General features: G+C 44.2%; 1 protein-coding gene across 1 annotated transcript in view; it reads right to left on the reverse strand.

Annotated features, from left to right (window-relative positions):
• The window catches only part of LOC132388617 (oocyte zinc finger protein XlCOF6-like), a 288,409-nt gene extending 267,583 nt beyond the window's left edge, over positions 1-20,826 (reverse strand). The window contains exons 1-5 of the mRNA XM_059960991.1: positions 19,983-20,826; positions 17,996-18,154; positions 16,079-16,189; positions 15,174-15,341; positions 4,276-5,851 (exon numbers count right to left, since the gene is read on the reverse strand). Of these exons, the coding sequence (XP_059816974.1) occupies positions 4,276-5,438 (1,163 nt within the window). The 5' untranslated portion in view covers positions 5,439-5,851; positions 15,174-15,341; positions 16,079-16,189; positions 17,996-18,154; positions 19,983-20,826. The remainder of the gene's footprint in view (positions 1-4,275; positions 5,852-15,173; positions 15,342-16,078; positions 16,190-17,995; positions 18,155-19,982) is intronic.
• Between the last annotated feature and the right edge of the window lie 1,025 nt (positions 20,827-21,851).

Here is a 21,851-nt window from a genome sequence, read left to right on the forward strand (position 1 = left end):
GGGTAGCCATAACAGAGGGCACAGCCTGAAAGCGGAGGAGCAACCTTTTAGAGCAGTTAAGGAGGATTTTATTTAGTCAGAGTGCAGTGAATCTGTGGAATTCTGTGACACAGATGGCGGTGGGGGCCAACTCTGTGTGTACATTTCAGGCAAAAGCTAATAGTTTATGGATCAGTCGAGGCATTACAGGATATGCCGAGGAGACAGGTGCATGGGGTTGAGTGAGAACCGGGATCAGCCATGATAGAACGGCGGAGCAGACTCAATAGAGCTGATTGGCCTAATTTTGCTCCTATGTCTTATAGTATTATTCTGCATGTGTCTTACACAGTGAAGATTGACACAAAATACTTATTACATTCGGCCGCGATTTCTTTGCTCTATTACTAACATGCCAGCATCATCTTCCAGTGGTACAGTATCAACTCTTCCCTCTCTTTTACTCATATTTATATATCTGAACAACTTTTGATACCTGATATTATTGGATCACTTACCGTAATTTTTCATCATGTCTCTCTTGTGTGTGTGAGTGTGTGTGTGTTTTTTTTGTTGTCTCTTGTTGGTTATGTAAAAGATTTCCAATCCTCTCACTTCCCACTGTTTTCTTGCTATATTACATGACCCTGCTTTTGCTTTTATCAAAAACAGGAGAAAATCTGTGGATGCTGGAAATCCAAGCAACTCAAAATGCTGGAGGAACCTGGGAGGCCAGGCAGCATATATGGGAAATAGCAAACAGTCGACGTTTCGGGCCGAGACCCTTCATCAGGACTGGGAACAAAAAAGATGAGACGTCAGAGGAAGCAGTGTGGGGGTTGGAGGGGTGGAAGATGTGGTAGGTGATGGGTGAAACTGGGAGACGGGGAGCAGTGAAGGAAAAATCTTTGGATTTTATTTCCTTAATGATTTTCGAAAGATCAATGCTAATGCCTCCACATCACTTCAGCCACCTCTTTCGGATCTCAGGGGTGTACACCATCTGGTCCAGGTGACCTATTTACCTTCAGACCATCTCTGTTTCCCAAAGAACCTTCTCCCGTGTAACGTAACTTTACACATTCTGACCACTGACATCTGGGACTTCCATATCCCTGCCAGTGTCTTCGAGAGATAAGAGTGACATACAAGACTTTTTCAGTTCATCTGCCATCACCATGCAGCCCCACCCCATTTCTACCTCTCCAGCATCATTTTTCAGTGGTCCGATATCCACTTCAGCCTCTCTTTTACAATATATGTACCTGAAGAAAACTTTGGTATCCTCTTTAATATTGCGGGCTAGCTCATCTATGTGATCCATCTTTCCCTTCTTAATTATTTTAGTTGCATTCTGTTTGTTCTTAAAAGCTTCCCAATTCTCTAACTTCCTAATAATTTTTGCTCTGTGCCCTCTCCTTGGTTTTTACATTGTCTTTGGTTTCTCTTATCAGCCACGGTTTTGACACTTTACCTTTAGAATACTACTTGCTCTTTGTGATGTGTATATACCCTATGCCTCGCAAACTGCTTCCAGAAATTCCAGCCATTGCTGTTCTGTTTTCATCCCTGCCCGTGTTCTTTTCAAATCAATTTTGACCAATTCTTCTCTCTTGCTCTCTTTTTAAATCTTGTTATTAGTTTTAAACAAACATAAATGAAACATGAATACAAAGTGTTTGAGAGTACATAATTAATAGTGTAAAGACATTAATATATATAATAATAAAAATAGATAAAAAAAACACTAACCAACATGGGCCATTCAATAATGTTAAGTACGTATACAGTAGTGCCAGTAACTCCGAACCTCCATCCAAATAATTAAAGATAATGTAAGTAAGGTTTAGGAAAAGACAATTCAACTCATATGAAAATGTTTCATCATTTCCATCGAAGTACGTCTTTATGTCATCAGGGACGCACCTTCTGAATTCTTCAATTAAAACCAACTCTCTCAAGCTGTTAAAATCCTCATTTACATGTTCAGATGTGCACCAGCAGTCAAAACACACAAATTTCTCATAAGCAAATTCTGTATGTCTGGTTCATAGATTTCTTCAAATTTCTAAACTTTTGCCTGTCTGCTTCTGGGACCAACCCGTAAGCTTTGAGCACAGCCTGTTTTTCACTATGTCATAATATGTGGTCATAATGCGTGACCATGTGGTTAAGGTGGTGAACTAGCGATCTGAAGATCATGAGTTCAAGCCTCAGCCGAGGCAGCTTGTGTGCCCTTGAGCAAAACACTGAACCACACACAGCTCCTGCACATTTATAGCCCAGTGGCGATGATTGGGGCAGCATAAATAAGTAAATAATCAGCTGCTTCAGCTACTGTCAAAGCAGAATAGGCTTGCTAAGCCTTCCCTTTAATTACACTTTGTAAGAGAATTTTCTGTCTGTTTTTTTGCCTTTCCAGCCTGAAACTGCCTCTGCCTTTCCGGAGCCTCCATCTTCAATTTTTCTAACTTCTACTGGAGCTCAAGCCCACGATGTTTACTTTCAGGAAACACCTCCAACTCCTCCACTTTAAACACATCCTCAGATACATAATGTTCAGCTGTTATCCTCTGCATCACTGCCCTCCTCATTGTCAATTTCACCTCAGCAAGTATTAACGTTCTAGCAATACTCAACAACTCAATCCTTCTGGTGTCCTCTAATGCCTGAGAGGTTCACACTTCCAGATATCTATCAACATCCATTGCTGCTGGTTTTCCACACACAAATTAATCAAAAGGGATTTCCCCAATGAAATCCATATTAAATCAATCCTTAAATTTGTTCATATCCCAGGTGCAGGCCCCATTTTGTTACAAACCATAACGCTTTAGAAATGAACCAGCAGCAACAGACTACTCCCAGTGGCCATACATTTTAATTCCATGTCCCATTCCCATTCTGATATGTCTATCCATGGCCTCCTTTACTGTCAAAATTAATCCAAACTCAGGTTGGAGGAACAACACTTTATATACCGGCTGGGTAGCCTCCAACCTGATGGCATGAACATTGACCTCTAACTTCGATTAATGCCCCTCTTCCCCTTCTTACCCCATCACTGACATATTTAATTGTTTGCCTGTTTTCCATGTCTCTCTGGTGCTTCCCCCCACCTTTCTTTCTCCCGAGGCCTCCTGTCCGATGATTCGTTCCCATCTCCAGCACTGTATCACTTTCGCCAATCACCTTTCCAGCTCTTAGCTTCATCCCACCCCCTCCGGTCTTCTCCTATCATTTCTCATTTCACACTCCCCCCACCACTTTCAAATCTCTAAGTATCTTTCCTTTCAGTTAGTCCTGACGAAGGGTCTCAGCCTGAAACATTGACAGTTCTTCTCCTTATAGATACTGCCTGGCCTGCTGTTTTCCACCAGCATTTTGTGTGTGTTGTTTGAATTTCCAGCATCTGCAATTTCCTCGTGAGTGTTATGTGTATAAATATAACTCGCAAACTATTGAGCTCGGGGGAGACAAGGGTTGGAGTCTTGAGATGGTAAAGTATGAAAGTTCAGTTCAACCGCAGAATAGGTGACGAGAGAGATATTTGTAATCCAGGGTAAATGTTGAGAGAAGGCAATTATGTCGTATTCCACAGGTTCCATGGTGGTAAAATGAGACCAACAGTCGCTGTAGATTTTATCTGTCATCCTTCTAAATCCACAAACTAATTATCACCCGAAGTGACTTATCATGAGGGGTATCGTCTTCAAATGAATTACCACACCACAGCCAGGCAAGGGTTAACACATAAGTGGTCTCTGCAGGATAAACCAAATCAGATCCACTCCTACGGATCAAATGAGGTGACAACCACACATTTGAGTACGGTGAATCGATAATTAGCACACACTTGTGGGCAAAGGAAAATTCCAAACAGTGGCCCTTGGCCACTAGTTCCCTGGTTTTGATCCTTCCATTTTTCCTCCTTCGTCTCAGTCTGACTCTGAGTGTCTGTGTCCTCGGTTAAAACTAAACAAGCTGCACACAATGTAAACAAGCTGCGAGTCAGACACATTTGCCTTCTTAATCTCTCTCTCTCTCCACAGCAAACAAAACCTAGGGATTCATAACAATGGCCACTCCCCATTCTGAGCTGACAGGTGTGCCAGTAGGTGGGATGACTGAGTGAATCCTTTCCCACATTCTCAGCAGGTGAATGGCCTCTCTCTAGTGTGAACTCGCTGGTGTGCCAGTAGGGTAGATGACTGAGTGAATCCCTTCCCACAGACTGATCAGGTGAACTGCTTCTCCGCAGTGTGAATTCGCTGATGACTCTTTAGGGTGAATGACCGAGTGAATCCCTTCCCACAGACTGAGCAGGTGAACGGCTTCTCCCCAGTGTGAACTCGCTGATGTGCCTGTAGGGCAGATGACTGACTGAATCCCTTCTCACAGACTGAGCAGGTGAATGGCTTCTCCCCAGTGTGAACTCGCTGATGTACCAGTAGGGTAGATGACAGAGTGAATCCTTTCCCACAGACTGAGCAGGTGAACGGCTTCTCCCCAGTGTGAACTCGCTGATGTACCAGTAGGGTAGATGACTGAGTGAATCCTTTCCCACAGACTGAGCAGGTGAACGGCTTCTCCCCAGTGTGAATTTGCTGATGTACCAGGAGGTTAGATGACTGAGTGAATCCTTTCCCACAGACTGAGCAGGTGAACGGCCTCTCCCCAGTGTGAATTTGCTGATGTACCAGGAGGGTAGATGACTCAGTGAATCCTTTCCCACAGACTGAGCAGGTGAACGGCCTCTCCCCAGTGCGAACTCGCTGGTGTCTCTGTAGGCTGAATAAATTAGTGAATGTCTGCCCACAGACTGAGCAGGTGAACGGCCTCTCCCCAGTGTGAACTCGCTGATGTCTCTGTAGGCTGAATAAATTAGTGAATGTCTGCCCACAGACTGAGCAGGTGAACGGCCTCTCCCCAGTGTGAACTCGCTGATGATTCCATAGGTTGGATAAATGAGTGAAGCTCTTCCCACAGACTGAGCAGGTGAATGGCCTCTCCCCAGTGTGAACTCGCTGATGTCTCTGTAGGTTGGATGACTGAGTGAATCCCTTTCCACAGACTGAGCAGGTGAACAGCTTCTCCCCAGTGTGAACTCGCTGATGTCTCTGTAGGTTGGATGACTGAGTGAATCCTTTCCCACAGACTGAGCAGGGGAATGGCTTCTCCTCAGTGTGAACCCACTGGTGAGCCATTAGGTCAAATGACTGAGTGAATCCCTTCCCACAGACTGAGCAGGTGAATGGCTTCTCCCCAGTATGAACTCGCTGATGTCTCTGTAGGTTGGATGACTGAGTGAATCCCTTTCCACAGACTGAGCAGGTGAAAGGCTTCTCCCCAGAGTGAACTCGCTGATGTACCAGTAGGGTAGATGACTGAGTGAATCCTTTCCCACAGACTGAGCAGGTGAACGGCTTCTCCCCAGTGTGAACCCACTGGTGAGCCATTAGGTCAGATGACCGAGTGAATCCTTTCCCAGAAATTCAGCAGATGACCAGCCTCTGCCCGGTGTGGTGTGAACTGACTGCTGTGTCCACAGGTGGGAAGACTGTCTGAACCCCTTCTCACACACAGAACAGGTGAATGGCCTTGTCCAGTGTGTGAACCTGCTGATCTAACTTCAATTGTGATAACCGAGTGAATCCATTCCCACTGTCTGAGCAGGTGAAAGGCCTTTCTCCTGTGTAAATTACAGGTGTGACAGTTGGTCAAATGATCGAGAGGATCCCTCCCCACAGTCTGAGCAGGAAGGATGGTCAATTGGATCCCTTGCTCCACTTTTTAAATATCTAGACAGAGACAACAAAACAGGTGTGCCGTGTTTGAGCTTCCTGGAGACGAATTCCTTCTCAGTTTTAACCTGTAAAAAGATTTACAAAATCCATCAATGGGTGTAGGACAACATTTCAGATGAGATTACTTGAGTTGCCAAAGTTTCATCTGGTATCACACTGTTACAGTGAGGTTCAACACAAGTTGGACAGAGATCTCATCTCCTGACTGGTCAGAGTGATGGTATCTGGAATGACCATCAATTCCCTGATGCTCTTCCTGTCTCTATAAGAATGGGGCATTTCTGCCGTCTCCTGGCTCAGTTTGACTCTCTCCGTTGGTATTATTCCCTGTTCCTGCTGAGCAGCATGGGTTCTTCGCCCCACAGTAACTGAAACACTCTCACACAAATAGTCTTTCTTGACGTGTATTGGAGTGTTATATATTGGAGTATAAATTTTGCTGGACCAAAACTATGCAGTCAGCTTTGACTTGCTATTTGCTATGCATGTACCGAGAATGAAATCTTAGGAATGTAGAAGACAAAGGTGTGTTAAGGAGAGGTAGCTAAGAGATGTAGATTAGTTTGGTCAAATTTTGAAGCTTGCTATTTTGCTATGCATGGACCCGATTTAGTAGAATGAAATCTTAGGAATGTAGAAGACAAAGGTGTGTTAATGAGGGGTAGCTGAGAGATGAAGATTAGAACATGATTAAATCAATTGGTAGAAACAATGGTGGCAAGATGTACGTGTAGTACGTGTGATACGCAACTATAGATCGATTACATATGCTAATACAACTGGACAAGTACTATAAAAAATGCTGTGTCCGAGGATCGGGGGTGGGGGTGGGGGGGGGCAATCAGCGACTAGCTCAATGACTCTCTCAGCTTTGATTTGCAAATTAAAATTTAACCCTTCTTGAAGAATCTTCTGGGTCTCCTGGTCATTTGTGAGGCACGAAAAACCACGACATAATTGGCGTCAGGAACAGGACCGGAAATAGACCCACAGAAAGGAAACGACAGATTGTGGATGCTTCCCAGCCCTCTGGGGATCCCCACAAGGCTAACAGAATTAAGGGTGCACCCAAACAAAAGGTAAGCGCATTCTGCGACAATTTGGACTAAGAATTCGGTTGGCTTTGGGGAGGTCTTGGGGTCTCTGAAGTGTGGAACCACTGCCGAAGGGTCTCTCCGGTCCAAAGAATCTGGCAGAGTTGGGGGGTAACAGAGGAGGCTCAGAGGATTGATCAAGAACACTGCAGTGAGGGTAAGTACAAATAATTTAATAAGACATTAAGAAAAAGTCCACGTGGTGTTGGTAGATCACTGTAGGTACCGCTTCGTACGAAACGAAGGGCTGAACGGGCAGGGAAAGGAAATTAGACTAGGCGTAGAATTAGAGTAAATTTAGTAAAGAAAAAGTCCATGTGGTGTTAGACAAGGCGTAGAATTAAAGTAAATAATATTATCCAGTAAACAAACTGTGAATCTCTGAAATACCTTAAAAAGAGAGAATAACCTGACAGGTAAAGGAATGGCAGTAGAGATTCTGAGCAAAAAATTCCTGTTAATTAAATATGAGATCACAAAAACTTCAGAAAAATGGGGAAAAGAACCAAAAACCTGGCCACAAAGTGGCCAAGAGAAGGAAAGTTTGATGTAAGCTTGTGCAAAGATATGGAGGGACTAATTAAAAAATTACAAACCGAAAGATAAATCTAAGCAAAGAGGACAAAAAAGAGAACGAGAAATGGAAGTGCAAAAACTCTTCAGAATGGAGGGGGAAAGGCTGAGGGGGACAGGCAGAATATTGATTACAAGCGAGGAAGACACTAAGGTGCCGGAGAAACTCCAGAGAGAGAGGAGGGTACGGTGAGAAGCTGGCTTCAGCTCCGCACCCGGATGCGAAAGAAACAGAAAAGCCCCCTCCCTATAATGAGGAAGGAACCCCTAAGCAGTGCCCCCTGCTGACGAGAATGGTAAACATGCAGGGAGAAGTACAGGTTTGGGATAATGAGGAGGAAAAAAAAACAATACGAGAAGGAAAAAGCGGCGATATGGAAAGAGATACAGGCAGAAAGGATAAAGATAGAACAGGCAAAGAGAGAAATGGGAGAAGAGATTGAACGGATGAAATACTTGAGAGAGGAAAAGGAGAATGAGGAGTATCGGTTATACTATAGAAATAAACAGACTAGAAAAGAAAGTAGCTCATCAGAACAGGAAGAAAGAGAAGGTGACTCATTGGAGGAGCAAGAGTTAAGTAGAGAGAGAGAGGATGCGAGAATTTGGGGGAAGAGGGAGGAGGCATAAGCCTAGAAGGGCAGATGGAGGCGGTAGAGGAACAACTTGCAGAAATAGAGAGAGAGCTAGATATGTTACTCAGAGGGGATTGTCAGGAGAGATGCGAAAAATACTCTAGGGGCCAACCAAGTATAGAATCAAGACAGAAAGGAAGGATTCCACAGGGAGACCAAGGGAAGAAGAGGACCCCAGAGACATTTGTGTGGGAGGCAGTACAGACATACCCTGAGACAGATGGGGAGTCAGGCGAGGTGGAGAGCCAGGTCAGGTGGGAAGAAGGAGGAAGAATGATGCCTTTGTTAGTTAAAGGATCAGGACAAGTGCAGTATATCCCTTGGGGATCCCAGGACCTAGAAGGGCTGAAAACCACTCTGCCCAATCTACATGAAGGAGCAGGGGAAATGGATTAGAGACTTTGAAGAAGAAACAGCAGGACGATTATTGGCTATGGGAGATTTGAAGGCACTGTTGATAAGGTTGATGGGAACCTCCAAATTTAACAAACTAATGGAAATGGCTGGCATAGTAAACTCGAACGACCCAAGAACTGATGGAGATGGGTTTGAAAGAGTGAGGCAGAGGGTATGGCAGGCCCTCAGAAAGCTTTATCCACCCAAAGTGGACCCCAAAGCCTTAAAAGGGGATCCACTGGGAGGCACTGAAAACCCAGCAGCCTGCGTCAAAAACCAGTTGAAACAGTGAAGACTGGAGACTGAACAAGAGGTGGAGAATAGCTTATTTATGACCTCACTGTTCCGACATAACATTTTGGATGCAATGCCTCGACAAGTAAAATCCAAACTGGAGGAAGTGGTTGGGCAGACGTCAATGACCCCACAAGTATTTAGAGACCACATAGTCCATGCGGTTGAGAAATACCGGAAAGACAAACGAAGGTTGGCTGAGCAGCAGGAAGAGGTGCAAAGAATGTTAATACAAATGCAGCTTGAAGAACTCAAAAAGAAGGAAAAAGAGAAAAACAAAAAGTTGCTGCCAGCAACCACCGGCTCGAGTACAGCCATCGAACTGGACAAAGCACCGCTATATGGAGGGACCGATCATACTGTAAGACAAGGGCTGGAAAACCCCATGCCAATAATCATCTTTGGAGGAGCATTCCCACAAATGCCCTATCAGGAACAGACTAAATTCAAACAGCCCAGACAGGACTGGAAGTCCCAAGGAGGGGGGCAGAGGGGACCAGTGAAGAGACAGGGGGAAAGAGAGGTAGAGAGATTGTGCTGGGTATGCAATCAGCCAGGTCACATGAGAAGAGATTGTCTGTTTACCCCATGGCCTGTCACACACCGGCAGGAACAGATAAGAGAACTAAAGTTTAATCAAGGACAAGCCCCCACAGGCCCAAGCGGACCTGCGAACCCCTATGCAAGGTATTAGGGGTGCCCCGAGAACTCGAGTGGGAAGGGACATTACCCAATGATAACAAGGGAGGCAGATGAGGAACCCATTGTTCAGGTTATGTTAGAAGGACAACTGACACCAATGATGATAGATACTGGAGCCACGTACACTTGTGTGCAGCCACTGTCTGCCCTTCATCTTCCCATGTCAGGAAAGTTTATTAAGATGGTAGGGTTCTCGGGGAAAACACAGTTGACACAGTGCACGGCTCCAGTGCGGTTGAGAATGGGAAATAAAGAAATTGTTTTGCCGGTGCCAGTATTTAAAGAAACTCCAATTAATTTGATAGGCAGAGATGCCTTATTGAAATTGGAATTAAAATTAGAATGTACTAGAAATGGGCTGAATGTGGAAAGAGCAGAGGCTCAATTGATAGTGCAAGAAGACAAGAAGGCTAATGTCTTTTGGATAGGAGACATCGCAGATCAGATTCAGGAAACCTGGGAAAAATGGAAAAAGGGCGTGCAGGCTATATTACCCAGGGCGTAACGCCCAAATCTGAGCTACATTGTACAGTGATTTTTGACGCGACTCAGAACAGGGAGTTAGAGGAGAGATGGCACCTGGAGGTATGTACCCAACAGCACCTGGAAGGGGAGGCTGTGATAATTGGAAAGCAAGGGGCAGCTTTACAAGTTAAGTGGAACACCTTTTTAGAAAAATGGTACAGGATACCGGAGGCTGTGCCCCACATAACGTTGTTGGTAAACAAGGGATATCAGTCTAAAGACTTAGGACCCTTAATTAAGAGTGCTGAAACCATAACAGTGTGGAGGAAAATCACGCCCGAGGTGTGGGTATCAGAAGACAACAATTGCATTAAAATAATGGTAAGTGTAGATATGGTAGGGACAGTGAGAGAGGTCGAAATAACTCCCCAACCAGACCTGCCCTTGCTGGGAAAGGGTACAGGCCAGCAGAAAGATAAAAGTTTAGATGATTTGCCGTCTATTCTGTGGTCACAGCCTGACAAGGACGTAGGGAAAATAAAAACAGCTAGTCCGGTGGAAATAAGGCTGAAAACAGGAGCAATTCCACCCAGGAGACCACAATACCCACTAAGACCAGAAGCAGAAGAGGGAATAGCATCGACAGTGCAGGGATTGCTTGAAATAGCGGTGCTTAAAAGAACAAACAGTCCATGTAATACCCCATTGCTGCCGGTCTTAAAAGCAGATAAATCTAAGTGGAGATTGGTGCATGATTTGCATGTGGTAAATGATGTGGTAGAGGACTGGCCAGCGGTAGTCCCCAACCCACACACGCTTTTGACTAATGTCCTACCAGAAGCAAGTTACTTTTCAGTGATTGATTTGTGTTTGGCTTTCTTCAGCATTCCTCTGGCCGACCAGTGTCAGTATCTGTTTGCATTTACTTACAGAGGTGCTCAGTATACCTATACCAGAATGCCGCAAGGATTTAAACATTGACCACACGTTTTTAATCAGGTGTTGAAGGCAGACCTAGAGGGCATGCCATTGGAAAGTACATTGTTACAGTATGTGGATGACCTGTTGATTTGCTCCCACAGTAAGGAACAGTGTGAGCAGGACACTATAACTCTGTTAGAGAAGCTGGCGCACGGAGGACATAAAGTATCCAAAAAGAAACTGCAATTTTGCACGCAGCAAGTGGAGTACCTAGGCAGGGTAATATCCAAGGGAGTGAAGGCGATAGCACCAGATCAGATTGAGGCAATAACTAAGGCCCCCAAACCCCAGACTGTAGGGCAGATGATGACGTTTTTGGGAATGGCAGGGTACAGCTCAGATTGGATAGGAGAATACGCTGAAATTGTGGCACCTTTGGAAAAGATAATGAAAGAAGCAGGATATTCAAATTTGAAGAATGGCTTACAGTGGAATGGAGAGGCAGAGATAGCTTTCAATACTATTCAGCAGGAATTGCAGTCAGCACCAGCATTAGCTTTGTCTGACTACGAGAAGATTTTTCATTTGTATGTATCCAACCGACAGGAGGGTTATGTCACAGCAGTTTTAACACAAGAGACAGGCACAGGAAAAGCAAAACAGCCGATAGCAGACTACAGTACGAGACTAGATGAGGTGGCTCAGGGGTATCCACCCTGTTATCAAGGATTGGTGGCGCTGTACTATGCATATGAAAAGGCGTCACCTGTCACCCTAGGCTATCCTGTGACTCTGTCCACAAACCACAAAGTAGCAGAATTGTTGGAAAGAGGGAAATTTGTGCTAACGCCAGCCAGGATAGCAGCGGATCAGATGCTATTGACATTTCCTGACATATCAATACAGAGATGCACTACCAGTAATATAGCCGATTTTGTCCCTTTGGACTATGAAGGAGAACCCCATGATTGTGTAGGGAAGACGATGGCATTTGCCAAATTGAGAGCAGATTTACAGTCAGAACCTCTGGAGGATGCAGATAAAAAGGTTCTGTTCGTAGATGGCTCTTGTTATAGGGATTATGATGGAAATCATGCAGGGTTCTCAGTAGTGCAGCAGGATCAGTCGAGCTATAAGATTATTAGGATGGAGTCCTGTCCCCAACCATGTTCCGTCCAACTAGCGGAAATCAAAGCCCTGACAGCTGCATGTGAAATGATGGAAGGTGAGAAAGTAGACATCTATACTGATTCGGCATATGCTCATGGAGTATGCCATTTGTTCGGGGCAGTGTGGAAGCAGAGAGGTTTTAAAAAAAGTAGCGGAGATCCCATACAACATTGTCAGCAAATTCTAGACTTAATAAAAGCTATAATGAAACCTAAAGCATTGGCTATAGTAAAATGCCAGGCACATAAAAAGGGAAATGATGTAATTACAAAGGGAAATCAAGCTGCGGACGAGGCAGCCAGAAAAGCGTCTGGATGTACATCAGCTGTCATTGCTCCCTAGGTAAGCCTAACTCCAGAACCCGAGGTAGAGGACCTAATTGAAATACAAGGTAAGGCAACTTTGGCAGAACAGACAATGTGGATAAAAAGGGGGGCCAAGCAGAACCCAGAAGGCTTGTGGAGCACGGAAGACGGTTTGTTGGTAGTGCCCACCCCTCTACTGACGATTCTGATTTCAGAAGTGCATGGGATTGACCATTGTGCATGGGGGGATAAAGAAAATAAAGGATGGTTTTTGGTCACCTTATTTACAGGCTTCAGCAGACTTTGTCTTGTCACAGTGCGAGGTATGCGCACAGAATAATGTTCAGAAGGGAATTACAACCCCAATAGGCCACATTCCTATACCTGAAGGACCATTTAAACATCTAGTGATTGATTACGTAGACATGATAAAGACAGTGAGAGGGAAAAGGTACATGCTGGTAGTAATTGATCGATTCAGCAGACGGGTGGAGGCGGTACCTTCAAGAGCTCAAGGGGCAAAGACGGTGGTAAAATTTCTGACAAATGAAGTGATCCCAAGGTTTGGAATACCTACAGAAGTTAGCTCAGACAATGGTTCAGCTTTTATCCAGAAAGTGGTCAAATTGGTACTACAGGCGCTGAGGATAAAGCAAAGATTTGGATGTGTATACCACCCTCAGTCGCAGGGCATGGTAGAGAGAATTAATGGAACCCTGAAAGCCAAACTAAATAAAATTTGTGCAGACACTAAACTTAATTGGGTTGATGCTTTACCGTTAGCATTGATGTGTTACCACATGCAAACTAATCGAATGACATGCCTGACACCGCATGAGGTGCTCACTGGCAAGCTATCATACCTGTGACAGGGGTCAGCAAAAATGTTGAATGGATAAACTATATATACTATAATCAGCAGAGATTCATCAACTACACCGATGATGCACTGGAGGTCTTAGGGCAACAGCTAGATGCAACTAGCAGGATGGCGTGGCAAAACAGACAGGTACTGGATTGGCTTTTGGCAGAAAAAGGGGGTGTGTGTGTAATGTTTGGAGAAGAATGCTGCACTTTCATACCGAACAATACTAGCCCAGAAGGGTCTTTCACCAGAGCAATGAATAAACTAAAGAATCTGCGGTCGGAGGTCAAACATAATGCAGGATTTGGACATCAGTTCTTTGGTTGGTTGGAAAGTAGACTCGGAGCATGGGGAGCATGGCTGACTAAAATTGCAATAACTGTCAGTATTATATTGTTGAGCTGTGCGCTTGTGCTGTGCTGTTTTCTTCCTTGTCTCAAATCTCTTGTAGTGCGTGCTGCAGCCAAACAATTTCCGATGCTCGTGGCAATTACTGAAGCAAGCTTAGTGGAGAAAGAAACACCGAAAATGTATCGTTACAGCCTACAACACCTGCAGGATGAACAAGAGCAAAACGACAGTGGGGGAGTAGATTGTAAGGGCTTCTGAGTCTTTTTCCCTGTCTCAGGTACAGAGGGACAGGTTTTTGGCTCAGCGGCCCAGGGTAGCAGGGAGAGAATACTTTGAGGTCTTGGTGCAGAAAATTATAGTTTACCCGAGATTTGGGAATAAATGCTTGAGTTTATTGAGGCTTTTGTGCGCGGACTCTTAGTCTTCTTTCTCTGTGTGAAGCCCTCTGGGTCTCAAAGGGGGGATATATTGGAGTATTGGAGTATAAAAATATTATGGAGTATAAAACTTGTATATTTTGCTGTGTACCTAGTCAGTTTGCTATGCACGTACTCAATTTAGTAAAATGAAGTCTTAGGAATGTAGAAGACAACGGTGTGTTAATGAGAGGTAGCTAAAGAAATGTAGATTAGAACATTGCTCAGTTCTGAGTTTATTATTTGCTGTGCATATACTCAATTTGGTAGGAGACTGAAGTCTTAGGAATGTAGAAGACAATGGTATGTTAATGAGAGGTAGCTAAGAGATGTAGATTAGAACATGATTAAGCCAATTTATAGGAACAATAGGGACATGATGTACGTGTAGTACGTGTAATACACAACTATAGGTCGATTACATATGCTAATACAACTGGACAAATACTATAAAAAATCCTGTGTCCAGAGATCAGTGGGCAATCAGCGACTAGCTCAATGACTGTCTCAGCCTTGATTATCAAATTAAATTTTAACCCTTCTTGAAGAATCTTCTGCATCTCCTGGTCATTTGTAAGGCAAGAGAAACCACAACATAATTACCCCACAGATAGTAAGGGATAAAATTGGTCCTATTGAAGATCAGAGTTGTCGGCTATTTATGGAACCAAAAGAAATGGGGGAGATCTTAAATGTTTTTTTACTAAGGAAACTTGCATGGAGTTAATGGAAATAAGGCAAACAATTCGTGAGGTCATGGAACCTTTTCAGATAGAAGAGGAGCTTGCTATCTTGAGGCAAGTCAGAGTAGATAAATCTCCAGGACCTGACAAGGTATTTTCTCGGACTTTGAAGGAGTGCAGAGAAGGTTTATGAGGATGTTGACAGGACTTGAGAACTGAGTTACAGAGAAAGGTTGAACAGGTTAGGACTTTATTCCTTGGAGCATAGAAGAATGAGCGGAGACTTCATAGAGGTATATAAAATTATGATGGGTATAGATAGAGTGAATGCAAGCAGGCTTTATCCACTGAGGCTAGGGGAGAAAAACCAGAGGACGTGGGTTAAGGGTGAAGGACAATAAATTTAAAGGGAACATTGGGAGGGCTTCTTCACAAATGGTTCTGACAGAGGCATAACTGGTTCTACTGGGCATATTCAGTCTCACTCCCAACCAGTGTTTGAGTAAATTAGACTCACCAAACTTTCTCCTGACTGAATCACTGGAATCTCCGAGTCAGATGGGTTCTCTCCAGTTGATGCTCTCAGTCCTCGGGCTGGTTCACTTGTTGCTGTTCCCTCGTCTTCAGTCGTGGTTTGCTTCCAGTTGCGGTTTTTCTTCCAATAAATCTCTCACCACAGGTCTAACTTTAACCAGAGAGATAATGAAGCACATTAACAATAAAAAGGAGAACCAAACATTTCTGCTTAATGTTACTCTGAACAACACTCACTGACAGTTAAGCACGGAAGGCAGATTTAATGATCTCTGTGAACCATCTTTCATTGTCCCTCACATGTCACAGAATGATATGGGATAAGAAGGAGCCATCATTCAATCATGGTAAGACATACGACACAGGAACAGAATTAGGTGATTCATCCATCTGGTCTGCCCACCATTTAACCACAACTGATTTTTATTCCAACAACATATTCCTGTCTTCCTCCAGTAACACTGAAGCTACTTAGCAATCATGAATATATTAATCTTTGTCATAAATATACCCAAATGGCATCCTCAACCAACCTCTACGGCAAAAAATTCCACAGATCAGACATCTTTTAGCCAAAAAATTTTTCTTATCTCAGTTTTAAAGAGAAGTATCTTTATTCTGAGACTGTGCTGTCAGATCACAGACTCTGTCTAATGGAAACCTCCCCTCCCTTTCCAGTGTAACCAGGCTTTTCAGCATTCGGTAGGTTTTCTTAACCATACATCCCTCCACTACCACCACCGTCTCTCTGAACTCCATTGCGCACAGGCCCAGACCCATCAAATGCTCCTCATACATAAAGCCGATCATTCCTGAGATTGTTCATGTAAACCTCATTAGCAACAACTGTACTGAACACATTTCCAGCAATAACAGACAAAATGGTACCAGATAATTGACAGGGAAAAGCTGTGCTTTCTTTACTGATGTCCTATCACAGGACGAGTCATTTCCATTTCCAGGTTAAATCAGGTCCATTTCAGGAAATACAAATCAGTCCTGGGTGAATGTAATAAAAAGAAACTGGAATTACCAGAAACACTCAGCGGGTAAGGAACAGCTGTGGGATCTACAATTCAGGTTAATAACGTTTCATCAGAATGACTTCAAACATTTTCAGATTTTAGTGCAGATCTCCAGCAACTTGAAATTCTGCTTGATTTCCACCAATTTTACTTGGATCAAAAACTGATATCCCAGGACCCAACCTCACAGAGTCACACAGCTGAATCTGCCACTCACCGACCCTGAGAGTCTCTTGGACTCGAGTCCCGTGCTTAGTGACGATTCCTGGGGTTACACCCATTGCTACTGGTCATCTATGTCAATAATTTAGTTGAGAAAGTACAGGGTATGGGTAGAGAGTTTGCAGCAAGTTCAAACAATTACTTTTTTTGAAAGACAGTCAGTATAAACACTCCCCTCTCTTTCCCTCTCCCCACTCAGAACTGACCAAAAGCGACTTCAGAAGATGCAAGAGTAACCACTGTGAGGGAATGGGAGTGGTTTCAATGGGCCGGGCTGCTGGAAGCACATTACCAGACCTGGAGTGATTGCAACTGGGTCTGACAGAGGCATAACTGGTTTTTCAGGGCACATTCTCCAACTCCAACTATTTCCTACCTTCCTTTGTACAGGTATGTAATGTCTATGTGTGTTATGTGGTAAACACTTGTGAGAAGGGATATTCTGTGGAAATCACTGTCAGTAATACTTTGTGTGTTGGATCTGGATTGGGAGTACCTTGCGGAATCTACCTGTGTGTCAACCCCTACCTGGGTGGTCATTCCCTTTGCAGACAGTACCCCTGTGATAATTCGTATGTGGATTTAGAACGATGATGGATAAGACCTACAGCAACTGTTATCCTGTTTTACCACAGTGGAATTTGTGGAATTCAACGTAATTGCCTTCTCTCGACATTCACCTTGGATTACAAATATCTCTCTTGTCATTTATTCCATGGATGAACTGAACTTTCATACTTCACCATCTCAAGACTTTGAGCTTGGTATTCCCCGAGCTCAGTGGTTTGGGAGTTATGCTTACACATATGTGTACTCATAACACTTTTAACTTTTGATTATTTTGCTTAATTTGTTATATTATAAGTAGATACAAATAAAGACAGTGGTATTAACATCAAAAAAGGTAAAAGGGTTAGCACTACATTAAAAAATAGCAGCCTGTTTTTCTGAAGGAAACTGCTGATGATCAACAGATCAATAGATGTGCTAAGCCGGGCTGAGCCATATTTCTTCTGGAGGGTAGCTAGCTAGGGTTTCAGGATGATTATCTCCTTGTGCACTCATGTGTAGAGATAGGACAGCTTCAGTCTGTTCTGTGTGTGCAAGCCATTATGACTATTTTGTAATTTGTCTTTAGGGGCTGTCATGTAGTAAGTAGCTTTGGCTCCAGCCTGTCTTGTGTGGGGAGTATCTGGATGGATATATCTGGGGTGTAAGGGGAATTGTTGGTCAGTTAGTGGATTGGGTGGGAACAGTCATCAATTGTTCCTGTTTGAGCGAGTAACTGATTAAGCCCCGGGTACTTGGGAATAAAGAGTTTGTACTTATACGGTCTCTAAGAGACTTTCTCCGGATTCGATTTCCACAGATTGGGAGTGGTTTCAAAGGGCTGGGCTGCTGGAAGCACTGTACCAGACCTGCAGTGATTGCAATTGGGTCTGACAGAGGCATAACTGGTTCTTCTGGGCACATTCAGTTTCACTCCAGCTATCTCCTACCTTCCCTTGTACAGGTATGTGATGTCTAAAGGACCAGTGTTTGAGTGAATGAGACTCACCAAACTTTCTCCTGACTGAATCACTGAGTCAGATGGGTTCTCTCCAGTTGATGCTCTCAGTCCTCGGGCTGGTTCACTTGTTGCTGTTCCCTCATCTTCAGTCGTGGTTTGCTTCCAGTTGCGGTTTTTCTTCCAATAAACCTCGCACCGCAGGTCTAACTTTAACCAGAGAGACAATGAAGCACATTAACAATAAAAGGAGATCCAAACATTTCTGCTTAATGTTACTAAGAACAAATCTCAATGAAATTTAAACATTGAAGGCAATACAGTAATGATCTCAGTGAACAATCAGTTATTGGCCCTCACATGACACAAAACGATATGGGATAAGAAGGAGCCATCATTCAGTCATGGTAAGACATTAGGAACAGAATTAGGTGATTTGATCCATCTGATCTGCCCCATCATTCAACCATGGTTGATTTTTATTCCAACACCATATTCCTGCCTTCCTCCTGTAACCCTGTAGCTACTTAGCAATCTTGAATATATTAATCTCCGTCATAAATATACACAAATGGCAGCCTCAGCCAAACTCTGCAGCAACAAAATCCACACTTCAGACACCTTTTGGCAAAAAAAGTTTCTCAAATGAATTTTAAGGGGAACCACCTTTATTCTGAGACCGTGCTGTCAGATCACAGACTCTCTGTCTAATGGAAACATCCTCTCCATGTCCACTGTATCCAGGCTTTTCAGCATTTGGTAGGTTTACTTAACCATACATCCCCCACCATTCCCACCGTCCCTCTGAACTCCACCCCCACTGACCCTCTGAACTCCAGGTCCAGAACCATCTCTATCATTCCTGAGATTATTCATGTGAACCTCATTAGCAACAACTGTACTGAACACATTTCCAGCAATAACAGACAAACTGGTACCAGGATAATTGACAGGGAAAAGTTGTGCTTCCTTTACTGATGCACTATCACAGATGAGTGATTTCCATTTCCAGGTTAAATCAGGTCCATTTCAGGAAATGTAAACCAGTCCAGGGTGAATGTAATAAAAAGAAGCTGGAATTACCAGAAACACTCAGCAGGTAAGGAACAGCTGCGGGGAGAGGAAAAAACCTTACATATCAGGTTTATGACGTTTTGTCAGAATGACTTCAAACATTTAGTTTTTAGTGCACATCTCCAGCAACTTGAGATTCTGCTTGATTTTCACCGAACGAGTGAGGGGTGGGGGAATTTCCAAACACAGTTTGAACGCCAGACTCACGGGTCTAATCCTGCTGTTGTAAACACGAAAAAGCCGGTCCGGAGACGTCAGAACACACCAGAGCTACTGAATGAATGATACATACTACTGTATAAAAGATTCAAAAATGACAAAGTTAGAAGAAACAACAAGAACTTTGTCATATGTACTTTGACCCTCACCAAATTTTTATCAACACACCATAGAAAGATTCCCATCCGGACACCTCACGCTTTGCATGGTAACTGCTCCGCCCGTGACTGTGAGAAACGGCAGCGACATTTGGATACAGATCAGCACATCACAGAAACCATTCTCACCCCGAGACTTCCCAGTCCCTCGTTAAAGCAGGCAGTGAAATCAAAGATCCCCAGAACCTGGGACGTTCTCCTTTCTCACCCACCCCAGTCCGGGAGAACACACAACAGCCATAAAGCTCCAGGACAAATGTGAGGAGCTTCAGGAAGCGAGGCGAGTTCGGGGAAGTTAATGGAACTCAGTGGCCAAAATCACACCACGTGATCTGGCGTCACAAAGCGGAGGGCGGGGCGAATCTGCGGCACACAGCCTCACGTGACCTGTCGGCGGGACTTCCATTTCAATTCTGCGGAAACAGACAGCCTGGGCTCCTGGTTTGGATCGTTCAATGCAAATTAAGTGAAGTCGACACATTTCTGACGAGCCCAGATAGTTGGGAAACAAATGAATTCCTGGCCCTCAGTTCGGGGCTCACGGCCAACATCGGACCTCCCCGCTCGGGATCGGTCTCAATACTCACCAATGGGAAAGTGATATCTTCGGCCCGCAGACAGTGATCTCGACGGAAGAGACGAAAGTCTTTCCCGAACACACAGCCGACCCACTTCAGCTCTGAGCGGAGAGGATAACACCGTCCACCCGGAGACTGTGAACATGCGCGAAGAGATTGTTACATCATCGGGAGGCGGGGCCTCGGAAACAGACGCGCAGATGCTGCCCACCTGCGGTTAAATGGGAGGGGCAAACGGAATCACGTGTCAGGATTGGTGACACCGCCCCCACCCAGGCTCCCATCCAGCTACTCATTCGTCTGTGGAAAGAAGCAAACTTGCCGCTCACATCACCTCTCACCTTAAATGTATTAGACATTTCAAACCCCAGGAAAAATATATCGTCTGTCCACTCTATCTATTCCTCTCGTAATTTTATAAACGTCCATCCACTCTCACCCCAGCCTGCACCGCTCTGGAGAAAACAACACAAGTTTGTCCAACCTCTCGTTATAGCTCCTGCCCTCTAATCCAGGCAGGGTCCTGGTAAACCTCTTCAGCGCCCTCTCCAAAGCCCCGACATCCTTCCGAGAATGGGGGCGACCAGAACTGTATGAAACACTCCAGATGTGGTCTAACTAGTTCTATAAAACTGTGTTACGAACTGTAACGTTTTAGAAACGAACCAGCAGCAATAGAGTTCACACTGGAGTCTGGTTTTGATGTTAAAGCCATTGTCTTTAGTAGTATCGACTTATAATATAGTAACAACGAAGTAAAGGAAAGTTACCAGTGTTAAGTGTATATATGTGTAAATATAATTCCCAGACTATCGAACGTGAGGGAACAAAGCTTAGAGTCTTGAGATGGTAAATTAGGAAAGTTCAGTAATCCAAGGAATAACTGACGGGAGAGAGATATTTGTAATCCAGGGTGAAACGTAGAGAAAAGGCCGTTACTTCAAAATAACCGTCGACGAAGTTCTTATCCGTTGAATCCGTCCACAGACGAGTTATCAGCGAAAGTGACCAGTCACAGGAATATCGTCTTCCAGGGGTTACCACACAACATACCCAGGCAAAGGTTAACACAAGATATTTCAAAACCCACTCCTATGGATTATACGAAGTGACAGCCACACACATTCGTTGTGTTTCCGTGTACCGATGATCAACCCACTCTTGTGGGCAGAGGAGAGTTCCAAGCCTCAGCTGCGACTAACTGAAGCGATCAGCTTTTCCAGTCTCTCTCTCTCTCTAGACTGGCCGACTGCCTGTCTGCAGATCTCTCTCTCTCTCTCTCTTATGGTTCAGTCCACAGTCAGCGCTGTCAGCCTGTGACTGACGTCATAGCCCCGCCTCCTCACGCCGGCGCTCTTAAAGAAACAGTCACAGTACGACCGCAGGCTCGTAACAGCCGCAACACAACTTCCCGACTTTTGAACTCAGTGCTTCAACTAATAAAGGCAACCACGCCATTTGCCTTCTTAACCACCCGATTAATCTGTTTCGGTCTCTTTCAGGGAGGGATGAACTTGGAGTCTAAGATCCCTCTGATCATCGACACTGTTCAGGGTTTTGCATTTAACAGTGTACTGTCTCATACATTCGTCCTACCGAGCTGCCAAGATGATCATCACTAATCAAATCTCACTGAGATTTCTCAGGTCCTGTTGAATTTATTGCCAAGTGCACAAGTACGGGAAGGTACAGGGACAGAGAAACACTGACTTGTGGCAGCATCACAGGCAAGTACATTCACATAACACACGGAACACAAATTATACGATGCTCTGTCAGTAACAATCTCTAAATATGTTTTATATCATTAACAATATATTAAATACATTGTGTCATGATCAATAGTAAAATGTGCATTTTGTGTCAATAACAGACATG

Source organism: Hypanus sabinus, unplaced genomic scaffold (genome assembly GCF_030144855.1).
Source record: "Hypanus sabinus isolate sHypSab1 unplaced genomic scaffold, sHypSab1.hap1 scaffold_367, whole genome shotgun sequence".
NCBI classification, from domain to species: Eukaryota; Metazoa; Chordata; class Chondrichthyes; order Myliobatiformes; family Dasyatidae; genus Hypanus; species Hypanus sabinus.